General features: G+C 48.1%; 1 protein-coding gene across 1 annotated transcript in view; it reads right to left on the bottom strand.

The window, feature by feature from the left end:
- TSPAN5 (tetraspanin 5) overlaps window positions 1–11,156 on the bottom strand; it is a 325,789-nt gene extending 314,633 nt beyond the window's left edge. The window contains exon 1 of the mRNA XM_078676212.1: window positions 10,798–11,156. Coding sequence (XP_078532338.1) covers window positions 10,798–10,878 — 81 coding nt within the window. The 5' untranslated portion in view covers window positions 10,879–11,156. The remainder of the gene's footprint in view (window positions 1–10,797) is intronic.
- Between the last annotated feature and the right edge of the window lie 9,193 nt (window positions 11,157–20,349).

Genomic DNA, 20,349 nt, shown 5'->3' with positions numbered 1-20,349 from the left:
GAGTTTTACGAATCCGCCTTCAAACTTCCGAACCAACACAGTCATTTTCTCAAAATCCTTCGGCTCTGGCCGGAGGACAAGCCAATGACACTACGAAATAACTAGTAATAAAACATAAAAGCCATAAAACGGATGCAATTTCTAATAGTATCCTTGGAGAACTAACATTTGCATACCAAGATGCAAACGTAACACGAGGTATTGTGCGCAACCAATAAAAAAAAAAACCTAAAAAAAAACAGCCGCGGTTCAACCACTGCTCAAGTGTCTTCAAATAGGCCTCGTGTGGGCTTTTTGGTAGGCCAGACACAAAGCTGCTGTGGCGAGAGGAGAGAATCTCTGACATGTCACGGATGCAGTCACTTTAGACTAGAATTAAGAAACGCTGCATTTTCGCTCATCATGACTGCTACTTCATTGTTTTAATAATAGCAGGGCATAGAAAGACACTTTACTACTCACATAGTAAGCACATAAACCTGCGTGTGCATATATGGCTTTGTCACAGAGGTCTCTTTTTTTTGTGCAGTTTGAATCTTGAGATCATAATCTGAATTTTGCTTCAAAAGTTGCTTATTTGCAACTATGTTTTTAGTGTCTATTTTTCAAAATCTTAAACCGAAAGACCAACTATTGCCATCAGCCTTCGCCTGTCTCCCTTTGGGCTCAGAATGAGGTGCACCTACCATCATATGTGCGGCTGTCCAACCTCTTACAGTTGTGTCTGTATGCAGGTGAATGATTCTGGACACATGTGCCTGCTTCTAGAAGTACCTAGTGATGCAGGCATGTGGACACTTATGCACGAGCTTGTACTGCCATATATGTAGGCATTTGGTGTGCCTTCATCCAGACCTCAAAAGGAGGCGGGAACAACCATTTGCAGCCTCTGGTACATTGCGTGTACCTTAAACAAAATTCAGCCATGTTCCAACAAGGGGTTACAAAAACCTCCTGTTCAAGACCAAAAATAATATTAAGTTGGGGGATGGGTTGAAGCATTGTTTAGCATAGGGGCAGCAAAAAAATAGCAGGTGGGAGCAGAGAATAACTGGCAGCTTGTGGGGATAGAGAACGAGTGGAGAATATGGATGGATGCAAAGAATTTGCATGTATAGTGCACGTGACCCATGAGGGCGCCCTGAGGAAGGCCGAGGCTAGAGCTTCTGAAACAGCCATGTCTTAAACTGTTTCCTGAGGCGTAAGGGCTGGGATAACACGAAGAGAATTCCAGGATTTGGCAGCAAGGAGAGCGAAACATTGACTGCCTAGGAGACTCCTTCTGACTGGAGGTATCTGAAGAAGGAATGCTGAGCGGATGGAGGGTGAAATTTAAGTGAGAGTGAGCTACATGGGACCCGTTTGGCTCTATAATTGAGAGAGGGCCTTGATGATAACCTGTTTCCTGATTGAAAGCCAGGGAAGGGCTTTCAAAAACAGGGAGACGGACTGACGAGGAGGTAGATGCAGAATCAGACAAGCAGAGACAATTATAAGGACTTGAAGCCAATGTAACATAGTCTGACAAGGCCAAATAAAGGGAGTTGCCAGAGTCGAGTCCAAAGAAATGAGGTCGGGACCAATGATTTGTGTGAGGATACTGGTAAAAAAGAGAGTTTTAGTAAGCGTCCACAGGATCAGAAAACAAACCGCTGCAGTATGGTTAAACTGGGGCTTAAAAGAAAGATCAGTCAAAGAAAATTTGCAGGTTTTGGGTTGGTTATTGGGTATAGAGAGACAGCCAAGATTAGCAAGCCACCAGGAGGAAGTCCAAATCTAAAACTAGCAGCCAAAAGGGAGGCTCTCAGTCTTGTCACTGTTGAGTATTAAGCAATTATTTCTCATCCATATGGTCAACATCTTACCTGATCACAGGGCGTCTACAAACATGATTCTAGCATAATGTTTTGGCACAATCACGTTATGCTATATATTAGGAAAGCATGTTTGTTACCAGCTTGGGGCATCCTGCCACTGAGAACAAAAGAGGTAAACTAGGTTAACTAAGCCATTTGATCACAAATAGTTATAAAAAGAATTACCAGTGAAGCAATGTTTTTGCCGCACACAAACTCTTCTTAAAAAAATGGGAAGTATTTTGTCAAATCCGATACATAAGAAAATGGTGAGGCACTGGCACACCTTGACTTTTAGCGGGAAATGGACCTCTATCTGATAGTTGTACGTTATAGCGGTATGTGGCTTGTGGGAGATAGCTTAAAGATTGTAAGCATATAAGCCATGTGATCGTAACAATGGGGGGGAAATGTGACAATTGACTAGAGGAGCTGTTATGATGTACACTGAGTATTAATAATGCCGTACTATCTGCCAGATGTTTGGAAAATTAATTAAACTTTTTTTTTTTAAACATAAGAAAATAGTGAGTCCATATTGCTATGCATGTTACGGGCAGATGTGAAACTAATAATCATTTTGAGCCAGATTGGTTCATGCTGCAGTGACGGCTGGATGCACAACACTAGTTTCAAGCACTTTTATTTTATTTTATAGAGGCACATACAAAACAAGCAATTTAATTAAGTACACTTCAAGTACAAGGAACATACCCATTGGTGCTGTGGTGGTAGTTAGTTCAGCCCGTTGGACACACTGTCATAGGGACTGCCCCAAGCATAACACCTACTAATGGCACACTGAGCACCTTACACGTTCTGGGAGCCCACACCAAGACCCACTGACAAGGGCAAAGAATCACTCGGAATGTACTACAACTTCCATTTAAGTTAGGGTATCTGTTTGGGCCAGAGGAGGTAATCAATAAAGGCCTTCATCTTGGCATTCATTAGACATCAAGCACAGCAATGTAACAACTGATCATATAAGGAGTGAAAGCATTTTGCTTTATCACCTTTTGGAAGCATCTGCTTTTGGGCAGTCACCCACTCAAGTTCAAGACTTTGCTGAGATTCCTTTTCTCGGTCCTATGGACACCAGCAATGCTTGTCACAGGAACTACACAGTGCCAAAGATCCTAGACAACCGACTTATTATTGGCTAACAAGAGGGGTGCAATTCGTTCCTAAACATATTAAAAAGCCTTTTTTTTTGCAAACAAGATTTTTTTTTTCCAAAGGGAGAGGTTGTTGTTTCAACGTAAAACAACATGAATGGCATTGGGGAGGGGACGAAGCCAGGAGAGGTATCCAGAGCCAGTTTTAAACCATAAAGTGCATTTCTGCTAGTAAACAAGACAAACACAAAACTGATGCTGGTATTATATCAGAGAAGTAACAGAGGGCTGCTTCTTCAGGACCAGACTGAAGACAGCAGCACTGAAAAGTATCCGGGAAAGGAGAGGTTTAGTTGTTGATGGTCTCCTGGAGAGAGAGAAGCACTTTCCAACACAGCAACTGAAGCGGTTAGTAAACTCCCCTGGGGCGAACCGAGGATGGGACGGAGAAACACTGAGGTGGCGAAACAGATGTTAAGGAGCTCTGATAGGTCACCCAAAAGACTGGGGGGGGGACAATAATTCCCACAAATAGTCCGGAAATTACCCCAAGAAAGGGTATGATGTTTGAGACATGAAAGGGAGTCATCTCCGCAATGGCTGCAGCAGTGAGGCTGGACCACGGTAGTGTGCAATTAGACTTCGGTCTCTGAAAGATCTTCTGCATGATCACTTATTGGATGCAATACAAGAGGGATGTGCCACATCTTTTTGGAAATTGACTGGCAGTTTCTTGGATGGATGTGCCAGACGATTTTAAATTTGAGAGACGAGGCAACATTTGGTGAAACTGAGTACAAGTCAGGAGATCTGTTGCCCAAATCCACGATTAAAGAGCTCCAAAAAACAGAGCAACCTATAGCAGCAAAGAACATGGCAAGTGAGAGTCGTCACCCAAAGAATATGGCAGGCAAAATAGCATCAGAAGAAAGGGAGTTTTCTGGGATTCAGTGAGAAGACTGAAGACACTATTTTAAAAGCCAAAGGAGTGGAGGCATCACAGAGGAGGGGCCCAATTTCAGAAGTGTGCTGTCAACACCATTGTGCGCACTTAGGGCCCGATTACGATGTCGAACGGACCAGAGTCTGCCCGAAATCGCTTAGGAACTGGGACAGAATGACCGGTCATTGGTCCCAACCCAGCGATAAGGATGCGACCAAACACTGTTTAGTCGCATTCCTATTCTTTACAAGGTGCCTGCCAACGGGTGCAGAGATCAACAGGGGGTCACCATATGTCACCATCCTGAGGCTTTGCACCCATGGGGGCCCTGCCGGGGACTCCAAAGTCGGATTCCCACAACTTTTCTGTGTCAGAAAGGCCGGGACAGGAAGGCTGAAAGTAATTCCTCGGGCGGAAAGAGCCGCCCGAGGGATTACTGGAGGCTTTCCGAATGGCAAACGGGCTCTCTGAGCCAGTCGGAGGCCATTTGGAAATCCGGTTCAGATTCCTTTCCGACCAACCCCATCAAAATGGGTCGGTCGGAAAAGATTCTATACAGCCGATTACGATGCTGTAGAACGGCTCCGATCCAGGGTTGGAGTCGTTTCCTACGGCATTGTAATCAGGCCCTTGTATGTAAATACAGAGAGGAGTGAAAAGTCCATCAGAGCACTTACCTCAGAATTTTAGAATGCCCACACCTTTAGAAGGCAAAAAATGTATCCAGTAGGTTTAACAATTTAGCAGATGCCAAGCTCCTTCCTAAGGACAGTATCAGCGCAGAAGACTCCCCACAAATCAATGAGAATCCCTACCATTACATCACTGCAGATTTGGAAAAAAACATGATAAAATGACTACATTGCAGATGACAGCTAAAAAAGAAGTCTATAGCTACAGATAGTCAGAGGAGTGTTCTTCCCCTACCCGAGGGGAGAAAGCCAACAGAAAGGGGACAAGATCCAAAACTTAAACAGGTAATGACATCGAAATAAGGAGGCTGCAGTTAGTTATTCAGCCAGGATAGAAGTGACATATGATGAGAATGTACATGTCTGTACACTAGTCAAGGAGGCACATCTGCTTTTGGAGACAATCAGAAGAGAAAGGAGTCCAAGAGAATACAAAAACGATGACTGCACCACATTTGCAGTACCAAGTGGACTGGAAGTGTCCGATGTTATTAGCATTTCTACAGTTAACTTTCAGTCATTAATATGGCCTTGTAGCATTTGCCGGGTCATTTTGCACATGCTTCCTGGGTTAGCATCACCCACTTGAGCCTGTCTCAGCTTGTAATAATGTGCTACATGCACTGTGTTTTGGTCATTTTCTCTGTTAGGTATGACTTGTTCATTAAGCTTTGAGTGTATGATTTTGTCATTTAAAGGTTATAGTGGTTGCTAATGCATCTTCAACCAAGAAGACATGCCCACTGGCTGACGCAAGACGTGGTGTGTGGTGTTTCATGGGGTAACGCTCTGTACACACACAGATAATAGGGAGGATGAAGGACATGAACCTTAGACATATGGAGCATTAAGTGAAAACCACTGTGTAAACGTCTCTCTTCCCTTTACTATTTGCTAAAACCCTATTTGGCCACTTCAGAAGGGAGACGTCTAATCAATGGTAAATGTGACAGAAGATTACTTACAGTGAGATTTAGAGTTCGGCAGAGCATCAATCAATAACATGCACATGTCTAGTCTGCGCCATTGTAAAGTGTATAAACCTGTTATCCCAAAAGACTTAACCTGCAGACTATTTTTCATGCACTGCTAATGTATGTATACACTTTGCAAGTATATTCTAAAAGAAATACAAAAAAATTGGGGGGGGGGGGGGTGATATAGAGAGAATATATATATATATATATATATATATATATATATATATAGCTGGTAAACACTGTAAAAGTGGCCCGCTTACGTAAAATCATGTTATCTTTTTTAATGGAATGAACATTTTCCAACATTTGTTCACCCAAATCTGGCGGGAAACTGCATTCAAAACAGTTGCAGTGCCCTAAGAGAAACAATATGATGAGATTTCTGTATGATGAGCTTTTCAATAGATTACTTACACTGATTAGGAGACTTGTTGGTGGCATAGAAAGCACATCGAAAAGGTTTCAAAATCTAGCCCTTTAACATGCAGGTTCCGCCAAACTGGACCTAAATTATTAAGCGTAGTTCTCTCTTGTACGACAAAACAGGCCCACATCTCGTTTGTCATCATAAAATTGTAGTCCAGTATAACCAAAGTATTATTTTTATCAGCTGTCCTCCAAGGGCTTTGTAAGCATCAGTACTTAGGCACATGCTTCAAAGTAGGCGGTTGAAGAGACATGCTGTCGGTCTCATTAACCTCAAAGGTTATTGCAATTGGAAGTAAAGTATGCTAAGAGGATTAGAAAGCTGCAGAAGATTACTACACCGAGGTGCACATGAAGAGCAATATTATTAAGAGTATATCATTATTAACCAATGACAGGCGGTCCATGGGCTTGTAAACATTGCATTCAAAGATGGACTGTGAAATAGAAATAACAAAACCAGATGTATGACGTTTCAACGCATGCTTTTACAACGAATGCCATTACGACGCAGGTCTTACAACGCAAGTCGTTACAACGACTTGCGTTGGGGGCGCTGGATTGTGAATAGTTTAATTTACTATTCCAACTCCAGTCCCCGTGGATAGTAGGGAAGGTGTTGGATAGTAATTAAACTATTCCCTATCCTAGAGCGCCCCCCAGCGCAATGCGTTTTAATAACTTGCGTTGTAAAAGTTGCGTCGTAATGGTAGTGTGTTGTAAAAGTTGCGTTGCAAAGGATGGTCCCCAACAAAACCCAATGAGGATATAAGAAAAACACAGGATAATATACTAATGTCAAAGCAAATTTTCTTACACTGATACATTCAGATGGCAAACTGCTCTTCCAACACACCAAAATCAATTATATGTAGGAGAATACTGCTTAAACAAGAGTGAATTATACATTTGTGAGAAAGTTTGCTAGAAGCATGTGTAGATTCTGCAGTTGAGCAAAAGAGCAAAGAACTTTTAAAATGTTCTTGGTAGAGGAAATCTTTCCATGCATGAGTTGTGCACTTTCTATGGCATTTGCATGGTCTCCCCTGGGGATGGCCTGTGTCATACACTCATTGTCCTTTGTTTTCAATGCTCAGTGTTTCTATACCCTTAGGAGTGTGACCTGCACACTACGAAAATATTTCATATACAAGTTTACAACATTGGCAAAGGAGGACTATTTCACATGGACAAAGGAGATATTAATATTTGTTTTGCTTTTATTGAAATACTGTCTTGAATTAACGTTATACCAAGACAAACAATGAATAATGTCCATGACGAGATTATGGCGGAGTGAAAGATCCTCCCACAGACTAAAAAAATCATTAACCCCTTTGATCAGGGATGTGCATTAAGCGCTTGTGAACCTTTACGTAACTAGATCTTTCAGGTGATACACTACATGAGATGACATTGATTAACTACCAAAAATATGAAGATGGAACTATATTGATAGATAGAAAATATATATTTTAATACTACAGACTTAGGGCATCCCCCAACACAAAATTGAAAGAAATATATATTTCCTGAAATGTTCAAGGATGTCTAGCAGGCATAATGTGATGTAGAGCGAAGCATAAGACAAGGTGGCTGCTGTCTTAAATATGGTTCTCCAAGACCAGAGGGCATTCTCTTTGGTGAACAGTGCAAGAGGACAGTCACTCATGTACAGGGTACCAGTTAAAAGCCGACGCCTACAGTGTGCCTCATCACTGTCATGAAGTAATCTCTCTCCTCCACACTTAGTGAGCTACTTAAAGGCTGGCACACGCAGTTATCCCCTTCAGCCCATATCAACATGGGGGAATCACCCAGGCAGGTCTCCTGTATACAATGCGCCAATTAAAACTGCCAGCTTCCCTTGTTGCTGCAACCATGCAAGAATAAATTCCTCATCCACAGATTTGACTGTTTAATTCAAACACTTGACTCCACACACCGGGCCCCCACCACCACCAAGAAGCAATCCTCATATGGCACACAGGCTCGACTATACCGTTTTTAGGTCTCGGCCTGTAATCGCATCCGAAGGATGCGTCAGGCTGGAGACTTATAGCTAGCTGACACCGGGGAATGAGGGATACAAAACTGTCACGCGCTTCTGGCCGGCTGGATTCAGCTGCTTGCACGCGCACCAACATTCACGCATGCGCGAAGGCACATCGACTCGCTCACACACACACCCCCTATCCCACAGTCACACACACGCACTCCAAGACACATACACACACACGCACGCACACACGCGCACACACACATACACAGGCCGCCCCCGCCCGTACATGCTTTCCCGCCCCTCCGCCCCTCCGCCTCCCGCCCTCCCGGCCGCCCGCCCGCCCTCCCGCCCTCCCGCCCGCAGCAGCAGCTCAGCAACGCACTCACCGGCTCTCCTCAGCTGCAGGGCCCGGCAGCAGGACTCGTCTTCCCTCGTTAGGCACCGGGGCGCAGGGTAGGCTCCTGCCTGCTCCGGTGGTCCCAACACGGCTCCAATCGCGGCTCTTCCGTGGGAGGCGGGGTAGGCTCCCGCCCTCCTACTTTCTGTTCCAGGGTGTCGCGCCGGCCTGCCTGACTTCCTGGTCGCAGGCCGGCAGAGTAACGAGGATACGAAGGCGGTATTTATTTATTTATGTCAACACGGCTCCAATCGCGGCTCTTCCGTGGGAGGCGGGGTAGGCTCCCGCCCTCCTACTTCCTGTTTCCGGGTGTCGCGCCGGCCTGCCTGACTTCCTGGTCGCAGGCCGGCAGAGTAACGAGGATACGAAGGCGGTATTTATTTATTTATGTATTTATGCTTTTTTATATAGCGCGGACTTTACCCGAAGGCGGTATTTATTTATTCATGTATTTATGCATTTTTATATAGCGCGGACTTTACCCGAAGGCGGTAATGCTTGCCTTAGCGTAATGGTGTTCCTTCTTAATTTATTGGTGGTGTCCCTGTTAGAATTATTCCCACTTTTAGTCTAGCAATGCTTGGCATGATGTAGGCATCTTTGGCATTATTGAGACCATCCCTGGTATAATGGGACCACAACGTATTGTTATTTTGTGGCATACGCGTGCAAAAAAACATAAATAGCCATTACATCAGGCTTGCCAGACCTGTTGGCTTAGCCACTTCTTGCTTTATGTGCGAATGGTTGATTCCTAATGTATGTTTACTAGCCATAACTGTACTGTTATATGTTACATTTTAATTACAGTGTTTGCCTTTTACAATCATTTTCTTACAAACTACCTCGTAAAACAAAAATATTTATGGCTAAAATATTTTGCACTCTTTGCACAATATATTTGTGATGTTTACACTTACCTATTTGAAATTAAAATGTCCAAATGGACATTTAGTCAATTACCATTAAAAAGTTTAACTTTTTTTGCTAAGATATTCTTGTAATCTTTTATGCAAACAAATTTAAATACTGCATAAATAATTTTAACAACAAATACTTTATATGTAGCTTTTTATGTACATAAGAAAACTATAGCATAAAGCAAAAACAAATTGCCATTTACAAGAATAATAGCTCAAACTTAAATAATGCCGAGACCTATTGCATTGCAAATGCTTGTTTAAGTAGATTATATTAGGATTTCTGCTCAGCCCAATTACAAGCTTTTGTTTTAGTAAGAATCTAGTCTGCATATAGGCAAATGTAAAGGGGCAGCAAATAAGAGTTAATGAGCGGATGGATTCTGCAAACACCCTACAGCAGGCAGCTCTTTGAGTCAGGGCTCGGCGCTCATGCCAAGGTATAAAAGGGGGTGCTAGTATTGCAGAGTCCTTGGGATGACCCATCTCTGGAGCAAACCGCTCTTTCAGATGTATCTCTTTTTTTGGTCTGTGTACATTTGTCACTTGAAAAGGAACCGGTCTGGGCTTCATTTTGAGTCCTGGCTAAATTATTTATAAAAAAGAACCGGTTGCTGTGAACATATAAAAAAAGTATTGCTCACTATCAAATGCATCTATAAGATATAGAATGTAATGTCTGATGATCAAGTGTACTTTTGAAATGTAATATAATACATCCTGCACTACAGAGCAGGCACTTGATAGGATGAGGAATGATTCACAGAAAAAAACAGTATGAGGTGAGAGGGTGGTACTCTCTGGGGGCGGAGCCAAAGCACACAGTGTATATGTTAAAGAAAGGCTTGGCAATAATAGATTCCAGAGACCTGGTATGTCGATGCAGACCTAACAAAATACAACACCAAGGCCCGAGTAGCCAATAACACAAGGTACAGGCACGTAGACAACTCTAAAACCGTTGTTGTTGTGGAAATTATATAACTGAACTGCAATCTAGCCCATCATCCCTACACCAAAGCACCTCCCTGTTCGAGGACCGATCTGGATTTCACTGTCTGTTGAGTATTTAGGTAATATCTAACTAAGACTTACAGCGTCATAAAATTAATGCAAGTGTGTGTTTTTCTAGAGTTTTAGTTTAACGCTAGTGTCACCTGGATGTCTCCACGCTCAACCCCCCCCCCCGCCCCCCCCGCGCCCCCACAGGCCCCCGAGAGGAGAATCGGAGTCACCGTTTTGAAAACAAGCCTGCCCAGCAGCAAACAATGAATTCGCATTGCAGGGAGCCACTGAAAGCCGGAGGAGGCAAGTGGGGACGAGGGGATGGGAAGAGCTCCTGATTCCTGGGCAGCTACTGAGCCTCCGAGAAGGGCAGGGTCGGGAACCCCTGGGGCACTCAACACCCAAACAGAATGCTTGCAACACAACAGGGGGCTGACCGCCCCGAAAACCGAACTTACCCAGAAAATGACGTTGAAGCCGAAGATGAAATACTTGATGCAGCAGCTAACCTCGGGCCCCTTGTAGTGCTTGCCCGACATGCTGCGGGCTCAGGGGGCTCCCGCCCCCGGGCTGGCATCAATGGCTAAGGGAAAGGGGTGTCGAGGCCTGGCGGCGGGTCATCCAGGCCAGAACCACCCACCCGCCCGCACACACCGGGGGCAGCGGCGCTTGCTGACGAGCAGAGGGGGGATCACAACCGAGGCGCTCCCGGCTCCTCCATCCGGCTGCTGACACCGAGGGCGGGACCCTCCTGGCTCACAACTCGCAGCCTCCTCCGGGATAGGGCAGGCACGGGCAGGAGGAGCCTGGGAGGAGCGGCTCGTCACGGGCGGACGGGGGAGGGAAGAGGCGCCTCCTCCAGGCGGGTCAGGCCGGGGACGCAGCCTTGCCACCTGCAGTGCTGAGAGAAGCGCTTAGAAACATCTTATTATTATGAGAGACTTTTCTGCGGAAACGAGCGGGGTTTCAGAGATACTTTTGGAATGCCACGAAACAGTTAGTTTTAATCGTACTTTTTTTTTTTAGCGACGTCGGGTCTTCCAACGTTGTAAACGGATTACTCCGTATCACCTACTTTCCAGCTCAGGGTTTTGTGTGCAAGGGACTAGTGCATTGAGGTAATTATAAACCGTTAAGTCCGAATTTAGAAAGCTGGGCTAACACACTTGGAAAAATGCTTTTCCAAAGGAAACACCAGGACCGTGAAAATTGTGTTATGAATGACAGGGACTTCAACATCCCGCAGAACTATTGGTGCCATTAAAATATTTTGGGAAAGGCAGAGACCGCGGAGACAGGATGTGCCTAGTAGGATTTTCGGTCCCTACAGACACGAGTGTCTGTTCTGTTATGCCTATGGGAGATGAACTTGTTTTTTACATTATGCCCCCCCCCCCCTTTTTGAGCCATAGTCGGATTGGGAACAAAATAGGCCCAGGCACTCAACAAACAAGCATTTACAATGCAATGGTCTCGGCATTGTTAAAGTTAAAGCTATTGACATTGCTCATGGCATTATTTTTATTTGTTTTTGTTTTTAAAACATATACATAAATGGCATTGTCATTTACAATGCCAATAGCTTAATCGCTCACAAATGCGAGACTGTGAGACCTGTCTGCTTTTGGGGGTCCTCTCACAGCTATGATTTATTTTGTCCCCTTTGGCCTCCGAGTGTTATTATCTTTTTCTTTTATGTCCACCCAGATTTTTGGTTGTCAGCATTGACTGTGGGGCTAGGTGTTCCTTGAGTAGGACGTCGTACCTTATCCTTGAGGCCTAGTCATCTACCTGAAAATTTAGTGAGAACCCTGAAACCTAAAATGGAGTCCACCAACTGCCATAACAGACAACACAACCAAGCTGACCCATTGAGTTGCATGAGGAAGGTTCTGGAACCATCTGGCAGGTTCCAATGGACTAGGGTCAGCCTATAAAAGGCCAGTACTCAGGTGGCCATTTTGTGTAAGTCTGAGACCAGAGACAAAGCATTGTCCAGTGTGGAGGGAGGCGAATTGCAGAGGAGAGCTTTTGCACCAGCAGGGGCACAATTGACCTGTGGCCAATTGTGTTCTACTCGGATGTGACCCCTTTGGATCCGACCAAACCCCACTGAGACTGGGTCTTTCACCTCAAAATCACCGGAGATTTCCTTGGTGAACTTTGATCCGAACGGGGGTTCATACACCCCGGGGACCTGTCCTCTGCTAATCTCCCTCGGTTTCCCTGTGGACTCGGCACCCTGGTGATGAGGTTGTGAGCGGAAGGAGCAAGCGCCGTGTTACCAAGGCACACTCACCGGGTGAGGAGAGCAGCAGTGTCTGCGGCAGCTGCCGAGCGGAAATCCCACCAACTTGCGGGGAACTCTGTGAGGTGGCATTGGTGGTCCCAAGTTGTTTCTGTACTGCGGAGCAGGCGGAGTTGAAGACGGACCAGCGACAACAAAGGCGGAGCGAGTGAAGAGTTTCCGGAGCTGTGAAGGTGCGCCTGCGCAGTGGAAGGAACAGCGCCCGCCTTGGTGAGGAGATCGTGTGGAGCCGTGAAGGTGCGTCTGCGCAGTGGAAGGAACAGCGCCCGCCTGAGTGAAGAGATCGTGTGGAGCTGCGAAGGTGAGCCTGCGCAGTGGGAGGAACAGCGACCGACCCGGCGCGGAGATCGGGAAGAGCTGTGACGCGTCCTGCTACCGCCGCTGCCGGGGAACGTCCCATTCTTGACCTGGCCGCTGTGGGGGAGCGTCATCTGCCGGGCCCTAGGTGAGCTTGGTTCTGAGACTGGTTTCCACAGTTCGACGGACTCCGGCAGTGCCCAAAAGTAAGCTGGGACCTTGCTGGGGGGAGAAGGGTGGAATCGGCTCTTGGAGGAGCAGTGCTCGAAAGGGGTGACGGGCGATTCCCGTGTGAATTAGAAGCCGGCCAGAGTATTTCCCTGAACTTGACTTGCACAATATGAGTAAGCCTGTAAAGGACCAAGCCTGATAACTACGAGGAGAGGGAGAGAAACGAGTGGAACTCGTAAGGGGCTGTGGGTTAGAAAACAAGGAGTTGTGGGGAGATAGGTACAATCTCCTTCATAGGGAAGTGTGTAGATACCATCCTCCAATCTGAGGTGACAGTGTGATCAGAACCTACCAAGCTGCCTAAAGGTTAGCGGGGGTAATGTTACTTGGGCCAAAGTGAAATGTGATGTTAATCTGCCCATTCTTTCCTAGTGTAACAGCAGTGCCAACCCTTGTGAAGTATTGTGTACAGTGAATGTTAAAAGTGAACCGTACCTGAAGCAGCGGGGGTGAAGTATACACTGGTTCCTTCTTGGGAAGCCTTTATTAATCTTTCTGGAAGCAACTGAATTGTATTGATTTCTCTAAAAAGTAGAAGGAGGGTCATGTAAATTGTAATTGCAACGTGTAATGTAACGAAACGTAAGAAGTGATAAGAATTGCATTCATTTAAAAGGTGTTGTACTAATGTATTAAGAAAGCTATCAAACCAAAGAGAACAGAGTCTATTTTTATAAAGTACGAACCTTATTTTCCTAACAAGGTGTAGTGTTATTTTTGGAATGGATGGGCGCTGAGTTCCTGAGAGGTTTTACGCAAGCCTACACATTAGCCTTTGGAATTAGTCTTCCCCTCTGTGCCATTCTACCCACATGTTGGCTAGGAAAACCCTAGGTCTAACATATTGGTGTTTCAGCGGTGGGATACTACTTGTGCTTGCGTATACCTTGCAGTAATTCAGGGTGCACCATAAACCTACACCTGGAGTTTTCTCCAAGCGGTCTCCCAAATTTATATTTTGATTTTCCAAATTTACTCCTGGTGGTGGGTGGAGGTTATCCTCTGATTACGCTTCTTGGTTTTCTCCTGTGTGTTAATTTTATTCCATAGTGAAAGATGGAATTGAATTTTAAAGAGCTAGAATCCCGTACTGTGGCCCAACTCAAAGAATGGTGTCAGCAACAAGGGGTATTCTTTAACAAAGGTGCCAAGAAAGGCGAGTTCCTGACAAGCATAAGGGCATGGGTGGAAGCTCATTTAGTGGAAGAACCAGATACCGAAGAGAGTGACGGGGACACTGTCCTTGAGATTGCAATGTTGAACCAAGCTGGAAGGGGGAATCTGCTGACAGGTCCCAGGACACCTTCGAGGGAGGGCAGCAGCGTCTCAGACAGGGGTTTAACTGACGCCGAGCTAGAAGATAGGAGGGAGGAGAGGAGAATGAAGTTGGAATTAGCTAGGATGGATATGGAAAGGGAGGACAGGAGGTTAGCCCATGAGCGAACCATCAAAGAGATGGACCTACAAGCCTTAATACAAAGGTCTCCCAATCCAGATAATGGTGGCAGCGAAACTAAGGTGAACACCAGAGAACCCAGACCCTACTTACCCAAGGATGTCATTGCTAGCTACACCCCAGGTGATGATATTGCAAAATGGCTAGCCGCCTATGAGGTCTCATTGAGGGCCCATGGGATCTTGGAAGCCCACTGGGGGGGTGGGTTGTATAAATATATGCCACCTGCTGGCAGGGATACCTTGTTGGCCCTGGAGCAGGATGAGCAAACCCACTACCCTACAATGAAGGTGGCGCTGATAAGGAAGTTTGGACTAACTCCTGAGAAGTATAGGCAGAAATTCAGGAGTAGCCACAAACTAGGCACACAGAATTGGGTGGACTTTCTTGATTACGCCAGGAAGGCCTTGGAGGGTTGGGTGAAAGGCAGCAAGGTAGGGGACTATGAAGGTTTATATGACCTCATACTCAAGGAACACCTACTCGAGAAATGTTTTCCCGAGCTGCGACAGCACCTGGTGGACAGCAAGCTGACCAGCCCCAGGAAGCTTGCTGAGGAGGCGGACATCTGGGCTAGTACCCTGGTGTCCTCGAAGGGGACTGGAGGGGATTCTCAAAAAGCCGGACAGGGCGCCCCCCAGAAGAAGGAGGGGGGAGATAAAAAGAAGGAGTTCTCCAAAGGTCCCCAAAATAACTTCCAAGGTAAGGGAGCAGGTTTCACCCCTAGGGCAAACCCGCCCAGAAACCCTAATCCTGGCCAAAGCCAGCAGCCAAGGGTTCTCCACTGTTTTGAATGTGGTGGTGTTGGACATTATAAGGGAGATGTCAGATGCCCAAAGAGACCACCCCCTCCCACCGGAGGAAAGTCACCGGGAGTAGCTAGTGTAGCGCTCGGGGAGGAGTTGCCCTTAGATAAGGGGGGTGAGTGGGCGGGTGTCACCTTAGTGTCCCTGGGAGAGCGGGAGATGGTTCCAAAGATCCAGGTGCCCCCAAATACTACAAAGTATGGGCAATGGGTTATCATCAATGGCCAAAGAGGGGAGGCTCTGAGAGATACAGGAGCCAGTATGACTATGGTGAGAAGTCAACTGGTGTCTCCAGAGCAGGTTGTTCCTAATGTACTCCACCCCGCCGCGATGGCTGACGGCAGAATGGGCCACTATCCAGTGGCTGAGGTTCCCTTTGAGTGGGAGGGGGTTGCAGGTTCACTTCGAGTTGCCGTAAGCCCTGCCGTGCCAGTTGATTGTCTGTTGGGGAATGACATGGAGCACAACACTTGGAGAGAGGTGGAATACCGGATGCATTCTGCGATGCTGGGTACACCTGACTGGGCCTGTGTAAGCACACGGTCTGCGACTGCCCGGAGAGGGAGTTCCCCTGGGTTGGAGCCTGGAACAATGGCCCAACCCGCTGCCAAAAAGGGACAGATCCGGAGACAGGAAGAGCCTGCTTCGGCTTCCACGCCCCATGTGACAGATCGGCCACCTGCGGTGGTGGGCCAGGAGTCCATGGAGGGGGAAGTAGACTCTCTGGAGGATTTACCCATCCCTGCTGAGTGGCATGTGGAGGGAGGACCTACCGGAGAGGAATTCTGTAAGGGGCAGAGGGAGTGCCCTACCCTTGAGGGACTGAGGCGTCAGGCTGAAGCCCAGGCAGCAGGTGATGCTACGGGACACCACCATATTTACTGGGAGGATGGACTCCTCTACAGTGAACCCAGGGTACCCCTACCTGGCTCATCAAGGGCCTTGGTGGTCCCGCAGCAATACCGAGCCTTTCTGCTGGAATTGGCTCATGCAATACCCTTGGCAGGACACTTAGGCCAGGACAAGACCTTTGCTCGGCTTGTCCTCCACTTTTACTGGCCTCAGATGAAAGTGGCGTCCAACACTTACTGTCGGATATGTGTATCCTGCCAGGCCAGTGGGAAAACAGGGGTGAAGCTAAAGGCTCCCCTGGAACCACTTCCAGTCGTTAGCACCCCCTTTGAAAGGGTGGGCATCGACATTGTAGGGCCATTGGATCCACCAACAACAGCTGGTCACAGGTTTATCCTGGTCCTGGTGGATCATGCCACACGGTACCCAGAGGCAATTCCTCTGAGGACAGTCACTGCACCTGTGGTGGCTAGGGCCCTGATGGGAATCTTTACCCGCGTAGGATTCCCCAAGGAAGTTGTGTCCGACAGGGGGACCAACTTTCTGTCAGCTTACATGCGGACAATGTGGAAGGAGTGTGGAGTGACCTACCGGTTCACCACTCCTTATCACCCCCAGTCAAATGGACTGGTTGAGAGGTTTAATAAGACCCTGAAGGGCATGATAAGAAGTCTGCCTGAGAGCTTACGGAGGAAATGGGACGTCCTCCTGCCTTGCTTGCTGTTCTCTTACAGAGAGGTGCCGCAGAAGGGAGTGGGCTTCAGCCCTTTTGAATTGTTGTATGGGCACCCTGTGCGTGGACCTCTCAGCCCGGTGAAGGATGGATGGGAGAAGTCTCCCAGGAAACCTCCTCAGGATGTGGTGAGCTACATGCTGGCCTTCAGGAGCCAGATGGCCAAGTTGTGGAAGCAGGCTTCTGACAACTTGGAGGCCAGCCAGGCAGTAATGAAGGAATGGTACGACCAAAATGCTCACCCGGTGGAGTTGGAGCCTGGCCAAAAAGTATGGGTGATGGAACCTGGAGAGCTAAGGGCCCTTCAAGATCGTTGGACAGGCCCATTTGAGGTGTTGGAAAAGAAGGGTAAGGCCACTTACTTGGTTGATCTTAAGACCCCGCGACAGCCCCTACGGGTGCTGCATGCCAATCGCCTCAAACCCCACCATGAGAGGCCAGAGGTCATCCTGATGTTGGTGACTGATGGTGCCGAGGAAGCAGAAAGCGAGCCTCTCCCGGATCTCTTTTCATCCCAAGAGAAGGATGGGTCGATGGAGGGAGTGATTCTCTCCCCATCCCTAACTCCTGAGCAACGAGAGGATTGCCGCCAGGTATTGGAGCAGTACTCTTCGCTGTTCTCCCTTGTCCCGGGAAGAACCCACCTGTGTACCCATGATGTGGACACAGGAGACAGCCCCGCAGTGAAGTCAAAGACCTACAGGCTGTCAGACAAGGTGAAGGCTAGCATCCATGGAGAGGTTGCCAAGATGCTAGAGCTAGGAGTGATAGAACCTTCCAACAGCCCTTGGTCCAGTCCGGTGGTGCTAGTGCCAAAAGCCGCCCCACCAGGCACCACACCAGAACTGAGGTTCTGTGTGGATTACCGAGGACTGAACTCAGTTACCAAGACTGATGCTCATCCGATCCCTAGGGCGGATGAGTTAATTGACCGGCTAGGAGCTGCCCAATACCTAAGTACCTTTGACCTCACTTCAGGGTACTGGCAGATCTCCTTGACAGATGGAGCAAAGGAAAGGTCAGCCTTCTCCACGCCTGAGGGACACTTCCAGTTCTGTGTGATGCCCTTTGGGCTCAAGAATGCCCCTGCCACATTTCAGCGGCTGGTGAACCAGGTCCTCTCTGGAATGGAGAGTTTCTCTGCTGCCTACCTGGATGACATTGCTGTCTTCAGTAGCAGTTGGGAGGACCATTTGCAACATTTGCAAGCAGTTCTCCAGGCCCTGAAAAAGGCTGGATTGACAATCAAGGCCAGCAAATGCCAGATTGGGCAGGGGTCGGTTGTGTACCTTGGACACTTGGTGGGTAGGGGGTCAGTGCAGCCCCTGCAGGCAAAGATTGAGGCAATCATGGCCTGGGAACCCCCCAAGACACAGACTGAGGTCCGAGCTTTCCTGGGCCTCACAGGCTACTACCGTCGCTTTGTGAAGGGGTATGGCACTATAGTAGCGCCCCTCACGGAGCTCACCTCCAACAAACAACCTCGACGGGTAGTTTGGACAAAGGCTTGTCAGCAAGCCTTTGAGAAGTTGAAGCAGGCAATGTGTGTAGCACCGGTCCTGAGGGCCCCAGACTTCTCCAAGGAGTTCATTGTCCAAACAGATGCATCAGAACATGGCATTGGGGCAGTGTTATCGCAACTAAATGAAGAGGGCCTGGATCAGCCTGTAGTCTTCTTATCCAGGAGACTGCTTCCCCGGGAGCAGAAGTGGAGTGCAATTGAGAGGGAAGCTTTTGCGGTGGTGTGGGCTCTGAAGAAGTTGCGGCCATACCTCTTTGGCTCGCACTTCCTGGTTCAGACTGACCACCGACCCCTTCGTTGGCTGATGCAAATGAAGGGGGAAAATCCCAAGCTGTTGAGGTGGTCTATCTCCCTACAGGGAATGGACTTCCGGGTGGAACATCGGCCTGGAGTGGGCCACGCCAATGCAGACGGTCTCTCCAGGTATTTCCGCCTTAGTGATGAGGACTCCCAAGGGGTTGGGTAGTTCTCCCCACTTTCAGCTGGGGGGGACGCGTGTGAGACCTGTCTGCTTTTGGGGGTCCTCTCACAACTATGATTTATTTTGTCCCCTTTGGCCTCCGAGTGTTATTATCTTTTTCTTTTATGTCCACCCAGATTTTTGGTTGTCAGCATTGACTGTGGGGCTAGGTGTTCCTTGAGTAGGACGTCGTACCTTATCCTTGAGGCCTAGTCATCTACCTGAAAATTTAGTGAGAACCCTGAAACCTAAAATGGAGTCCACCAACTGCCATAACAGACAACACAACCAAGCTGACCCATTGAGTTGCATGAGGAAGGTTCTGGAACCATCTGGCAGGTTCCAATGGACTAGGGTCAGCCTATAAAAGGCCAGTACTCAGGTGGCCATTTTGTGTAAGTCTGAGACCAGAGACAAAGCATTGTCCAGTGTGGAGGGAGGCGAATTGCAGAGGAGAGCTTTTGCACCAGCAGGGGCACAATTGACCTGTGGCCAATTGTGTTCTACTCGGATGTGACCCCTTTGGATCCGACCAAACCCCACTGAGACTGGGTCTTTCACCTCAAAATCACCGGAGATTTCCTTGGTGAACTTTGATCCGAACGGGGGTTCATACACCCCGGGGACCTGTCCTCTGCTAATCTCCCTTGGTTTCCCTGTGGACTCGGCACCCTGGTGATGAGGTTGTGAGCGGAAGGAGCAAGCGCCGTGTTACCAAGGCACACTCACCGGGTGAGGAGAGCAGCAGTGTCTGCGGCAGCTGCCGAGCGGAAATCCCACCAACTTGCGGGGAACTCTGTGAGGTGGCATTGGTGGTCCCAAGTTGTTTCTGTACTGCGGAGCAGGCGGAGCTGAAGACGGACCAGCGACAACAAAGGCGGAGCGAGTGAAGAGTTTCCGGAGCTGTGAAGGTGCGCCTGCGCAGTGGAAGGAACAGCGCCCGCCTTGGTGAGGAGATCGTGTGGAGCCGTGAAGGTGCGTCTGCGCAGTGGAAGGAACAGCGCCCGCCTGAGTGAAGAGATCGTGTGGAGCTGCGAAGGTGAGCCTGCGCAGTGGGAGGAACAGCGACCGACCCGGCGCGGAGATCGGGAAGAGCTGTGACGCGTCCTGCTACCGCCGCTGCCGGGGAACGTCCCATTCTTGACCTGGCCGCTGTGGGGGAGCGTCATCTGCCGGGCCCTAGGTGAGCTTGGTTCTGAGACTGGTTTCCACAGTTCGACGGACTCCGGCAGTGCCCAAAAGTAAGCTGGGACCTTGCTGGGGGGAGAAGGGTGGAATCGGCTCTTGGAGGAGCAGTGCTCGAAAGGGGTGACGGGCGATTCCCGTGTGAATTAGAAGCCGGCCA

Source organism: Lissotriton helveticus, chromosome 2_1, assembly GCF_964261635.1.
Source record: "Lissotriton helveticus chromosome 2_1, aLisHel1.1, whole genome shotgun sequence".
NCBI classification, from domain to species: Eukaryota; Metazoa; Chordata; class Amphibia; order Caudata; family Salamandridae; genus Lissotriton; species Lissotriton helveticus.
This window is presented reverse-complemented; position numbering and strand designations above follow the sequence as displayed.